Source organism: Chironomus tepperi, unplaced genomic scaffold (assembly GCF_022539635.2).
Source record: "Chironomus tepperi strain 1889 unplaced genomic scaffold, CSIRO-AGI_Ctep_v1 contig_8, whole genome shotgun sequence".
Classification (NCBI taxonomy): Eukaryota; Metazoa; Arthropoda; class Insecta; order Diptera; family Chironomidae; genus Chironomus; species Chironomus tepperi.
This window is the reverse complement of record NW_027226130.1, coordinates 1676641-1682563: the sequence shown is the minus strand read 5'-3', so window position 1 is coordinate 1682563 and position 5923 is coordinate 1676641. Positions and strand designations below refer to the sequence as shown.

The following is a 5923-nucleotide window of genomic DNA, read 5'->3' as shown; positions in this document are numbered from 1 at the left end:
CATTCAATTTTAGGTCAATCCCAAAAGACTTTTGCTGTTGACATCATAATAAAATATCAAGCCATAATTTTCATAGTCCAAAAATCCTCCTTAATAACAGGACTACTTACAATTCATGTCTTATATAATGATGCATAAATTTCCCTACATTCATTTCCTTCCTCCCCATTCATTTCATTTTTCCTATGCTGCTGCTGCTCAATTTTTCCTGGTCTTGTCCTTTTGTCAGTCACACATTCATCACATGTATTTACATTGAGCATATCTTAGTTCCTTTATTTAGTTAGAGAATGGAACATAAATATGGACTCTTGACATGCAACAGGAAGGAAATGAAGAGAAAAAGAAGCAAGTTCCAAAAAAAATATATAAGAAAAAAAAATTCTAGATAAATGGAATGGTTGAATGAATTCACATTAGTGTCAGATTGTAAAGAAGTGAATGAATGCTAGTAGAGCAAATAAAAGGATGTTCTTCTGTACGTCATTCAAATAGTAATGCTTAGTTTTTTATTTCTTGAAGGAAATGTTCTCTGATGAGACTTGTGTTGAAAAAGAAGCTTCTTTTGACTTGAAAATTGTTTTGAGCAGTTCGAATGGACAATTTTGATAGTTTTGTTGGATTGTTGGAATGGATTTTTCTAATGTATTTTGACGTATTTTGCTTAGATTCAGACTTTTTGTTTGAATTTTGAGGTAGAAGCTGTTCATTAGTGTTTGTATATAACATACAATTAGAATAGAATCTATGCAAGTAAGTTGAGCTATTGTTGAACTAATGAACTTCTAAAGTTAAGCTTAATACTCCTTTTCTATTCAAAACTCGAAGTAACTTGAATTCAAGCAATTGTTTGTGGACAAATCTGTCTTTTTAATCTTCAATATGCAATTTAAGTGTATTTTAAATACAGTTCTAGTCCGAATGGATTTGTCATCCATATGACTTGTAGAATTGAAATATTATTACAATATCATCCACATCAAAGGTAGTTAACCATTTATGCGCCACGGCACAACTGTCTCCAGGCCTACAATATTTGGGATCACCCTAGACTCACTGTTTTTCGACTAATCTCAGTCTATTGTACTCGAGATATCAATCTTAGATACTTAGAAACTTTAGAGATGAATGCCTGAGTCATGATGTAACCTTCGGCTAAGATGACAGTTTTTTGGAAGTCCATAATTTATAATTCAAAAGAACCTTCTTCTTGGTTTGCAAATTTCAAGAAAAATGGAACCTGGAAACTGGTAGGGACGCCTTCATACCAGAACTCAAAGTCGACTCGGGTTTTGATTGGAAATGTCAACGCAAGTCGACTGGACTCCATTGAAAATTCGTGTTGACTTCGAATTCGCTTCATACTAAAGACCTGTCAATTCTTATGCTTTTCGCAAAATTCTGGACCCAGAAGATTTACAGGACTCGTGTCGGGACTGGAACTACACAATTTCAGAATTTCCGAGTCTAGGTCCTCGTCTCGACATCGAAAAATCACACCAACTCTGACCTTAGCTATCTATTAACCTTTATATATTAATTTTATTCTATAATCTTTGTCTTTACTTCTGTAAAATTGCTCTATAATTCAAAATCAATTTCCACCTTAACCATCATCATTGAAATTATAACTCACATCCGACAAAATTATTCACATCAAATATTTAAAACCTACAATTTTCAAAATTTGATTACATCAATTTTCATAAAAATAGACTAAATTTTCCTTACTCAACATATCATTTTATTTGTGACACATGTCAATAAAAATTCATAATAATACACACATAAATATAATGTTACACATTCAAATATTTAAATTTATCGATGCTGAATGAAGATGAGTTCCACAAAAAATTTCTTCATTCCTTTAAAGTCAACGTAGCTGACATTATTTTATTGTTTGAGTAGAATAAGAAAAATATGAGTTATGACATAGAATATTGATCAGATGTGAATCTAGAATTCGAGGATGATACATGGAATAGAATATGGAACAGTAGAATTATATAATGTGACAGGCACGGGCGTTGCCAGAATTTATTTGAGTATAATGGGTTATTGCTAATCTCTTAATGCACTATAGGCTTAAAATTGTATCTAAAATCACTCTTGAATGCCTGAATTCTTCCAAATTAAGTACAGTCCTGCCCCACCTGCTGACAATTTTGCAATATAGTTTGTATATTTGAGGCTGTGAACAAAAAATTCCAAAATTAATAAAAAAATCAAAAATTTCCAATAATACCCTAATAGGCAATGAGTATGGTGCCATAGTACAGATCACTACGATACCCAAAAGCGGTCTCGTTGCTACAGTACCTTAAAACCACTCTCATTGCAAAACTCAACTTACTTATTCATCCTCCTCATCAATGCTGGTGCTTTAATGTCTGTTTCCTTTGTGATGTACTTTCTCATACCCAAATAGTAGTTGTGCATGTATTGCTTCCAATTGATATGTTTTGGATCAAAATAAAATTCTTTTTTATCAGTTTCACTCATCGAATCTAAAACATTATTGAAGTTTTTAGCTTGAAATTTATATGGATATGCTGTTGCAAATATTGACTCTTGATAACCGTCTTCGACTTGCTTTTGTCTTTTGAATGATCTGGAAAGGATATTTACATGATTAGATTATGGATAGTGCTTGAAGGGGGTAGCCTAATGAGCTGGGGTTGGATATCATTCAACTCCCCTTCCCCTAAAATGCTTCCTAAAAGCCTCCCTAAAAGTCTCCCTAAAAGGTCCCCTTAAAGGCCCCCTTGAAGGCCCCCTTAAAGGCCCCCTTGAAGGCCCCCTAGAAGTTCCTCTAGAAGGCACCCTAAAAGGCCCCTAGAAGGCCCTTGCCATGAACCCAAAACCATAAAATCTTATAAAATTGCCATTTATCGACTACATACATAGCTTTCTGTCCTTTTATTTTAGCGACCAAATCATTCAAGTATGCTGGGATGAAATGAGTTAATGCAACATCAATGTGATGACCAATCTTTGTCTTATGCAGTCTTATTTGTGGATACCAAATTGCATTTTCTAAAGAAATTTTAAAATTTAAATTTTTTTTCTTATGAGTAAAATGTAGGGTTTGCCTGCTGCAGACCTGCGCATCTTGGCGAACCCTGGTATAAAGATTATACTTACTGGGTGGAATGGTCCTTCCAAAATCTCGTGAATTTTTAAAATAGTCTTTCCAGAGGAGCTGATTAACTGATCCCGTTGCGCTGAAGTAAATATATGGATATGTCATCGACGAATTGGTTCTTTTGTCAATTTCACATTTCCAGGGTGCAGCAATTGTCAAGTTTGTTGTCTTAAATGATATGTACAGATTCAATTAAAATACAAAAAATAATTTGAAAGAGCTCAAAATCAGCTTTAAATTAGGGTTTGTCTAAATTAGATGCAAAAAACTGTAATTCTGCAATGTTCCGGCAAACCCAAGTTTAAGACCATCAACATTCCAGCTCTAATTTCAAAAATTCAACTTACAAAGTCAACAGGCACAAAATCAATAGCTGCTGATCTGTTTGGTAAATAAACTGATCGAAATATTCCTTGGGTTGTATAATAAATGTATCTTGCAGGTCCCTGTTAATTAGAATACTCAGATATTAAGATTGGCATTAAGATAAATTAAAAATCTACAAACCATCAAACTGTCAATCCATCCAACGTGTGGCTCAGAAACACTGGCGCCAACTGGAATAATAAAGGAATTAGGTTAATGGAACAGATTAGATGTTCTCTAACAGTGGCAATGGGGTTCCCGTGCGCCACAGCCAAGAAAGTAAGTAAAAACAGAAAGATTTGGCAACATTCCCTAACAGACAAAGAGCATGCTTTCATGTTACAGAAAGACCACAATGTTCCTAAAAGCGGTCTTTTTGCCTGTTAGGGGTTACTAAAAGCCTTGAGGAATTAAAGAATATTGGTTCAATATTATTATGTCCTTGGATACACCCACATTGTAAAATGAGTTGTCAAGTCAATTTCGAAAATTGATTTTAAAAAATCCCAAGAATTTTTGATAAATTGATAAGAATTTTGATAAATATAATGCGGGAAAATGAGCCAAAATACCAGAACATCTGCTTTTTTGATATAACTCAATGTTGTTGATACGTTTGGCAACCAACTCCCCCAAATACATTTTACTACTTATAAACATCACTTACCCATAGATGGCTTAATGATAATTGTTGGTAAATTTTTCTCTCGTTTAACTAAATTTTCAGCTAGACTTTTTGTGAATGTATACGTGTTGACGTGTTTGCCTAAGAAAATTGGGGTTATCTGTAAATTAAAAAATGGATTAAATATTTTAAATCGTTTATACAATGCTTGAAGGGTACAGCCTTATGAGCTGGAGACACTGGGGAATTAACAAACAATTGTACCACATTCTTTAGAAACACAGTTTGTAGTTAGATCTGAACCACTTGCAAGGTCTGCATATTGCAAAGACACGAGTACGTCATAAGACCTGATGTACTCTGCAATGTACCAGTTGCTTAACTAGAATGGTGAAATGGAAAAAGAGCTTCGAAAATTAGACATGACCTGGGAATGAACCCAGAATCGTTGGCACAATAGACCAATGCTCTACTATTTAGGTCACTGATGTCATTTCACTGCTTTTAAATCGTATTTAATTCATGATTTTGCTACAAAACGTTCCCTAACAGGCATAGAGGCCGCTTTTAGATGCTGTAGTGCTAGTTCAGCACCATAAAAGCATTTTCTTTGCCTGCTAGGGGTTACGGTAAGGCAATAATGTTTAAAATATCCCTATGCCAATTACCTTGTTCAATGTTTCATCTGGTAATCTATTAGCCAATTCAATTATGTCATCAGGATCATATATTGATGGATAAACTTCCTCCTTGACGTTAAGTTCAAACCAGTTCGCGAAGGCCGTTGAAATATGTACAAATGACTGGAATATGAATTAAAAATATTAAAAAATGGTGTTTTTGAATATTGATTCAGTCGACCATCGTGAGCTGTACAGATGTCAAGTTGCTGAGATCTCGCACGTGATCCTAACAAGCAAAGAGACCACTTTTAGGTATCAAAGTCGAACTTTCTGTACCATGAAAGCAAGCTCTTCGTCTGTTAGGTGAGTCCAGCCAGCCATCTTAAGACTAAATTCGACACTTACCTGTAAATTCTTCATATCTTTTGCTAAACAAATCAGCTCCCGTACACTCCTCAAATTTGTATTGACAGCAACTTTTAAAGGTTCTGTAAAACTCACAGTCGCAGCCGAATGCATCACAATTGTCACTTTATCCTTCAAAATTTCTTGATCTGTCTTAGAAATTCCCATTTCAAGCATCGCAATATCGCCTTCAATTAATATAATTTTATTCAATGCCTGTGGATTTTGCTCACGCAGCAAATTGAAGACGGGCGATGATGTAATTTCCTCAAATCGTTCATTAATATTTTTGCCTTTCTTAGATCGACACAGCATATAGACATTTTCAATTCCGGGACATGAGCGAAGTAGCTTCTCGACTAGAACTTTACCAATGAAGCCAGTTCCGCCCGTCAGGAAAATGCTTTGTCCATTGTAGAATTCTGGAATTGAAATATTTGCGGCCATTACTTTATTCACAAAAATTTTGGATATAACTATCAAGTAACAATTTCCAAAAATAACTGAAAATTTTTATTTTCAAGCATGAGCTTTTAAACTGAACATTTTTTAATTATTTTCACATTCTTTATCTATGAGCTTAATCCTTACTTTTTTTTAAAACAGGCCGTTATCTTTAAAGCTATATTTAAAAAAAAAATTGATTAAAAATTTTCTTATTTTTGGTTTTTTGTACTTTTTTTTAAAAAAAGATCAGAGCTGATAACGGGTTTTTTTTTAAAGTTATGCGTCAAACAAGGCAGATAATTTTTTTTT

At 34.0% G+C, this 5923-nt stretch overlaps 1 protein-coding gene across 1 annotated transcript; it reads right to left on the bottom strand.

Annotated features, from left to right (window-relative positions):
- Window positions 1–2497: 2497 nt before the first annotated feature.
- LOC139100373 (putative fatty acyl-CoA reductase CG5065) lies at window positions 2498–5614 on the bottom strand. Its single transcript, XM_070652992.1, has 8 exons — window positions 5168–5614; window positions 4808–4942; window positions 4182–4299; window positions 3656–3705; window positions 3496–3594; window positions 3148–3316; window positions 2907–3039; window positions 2498–2510 (listed from the first exon to the last, which is right to left on the bottom strand). The coding sequence occupies exons 1-8, from the start codon at window positions 5612–5614 to the stop codon at window positions 2498–2500; spliced, it is 1164 nt and encodes a 387-aa protein (XP_070509093.1).
- Window positions 5615–5923: the final 309 nt, after the last annotated feature.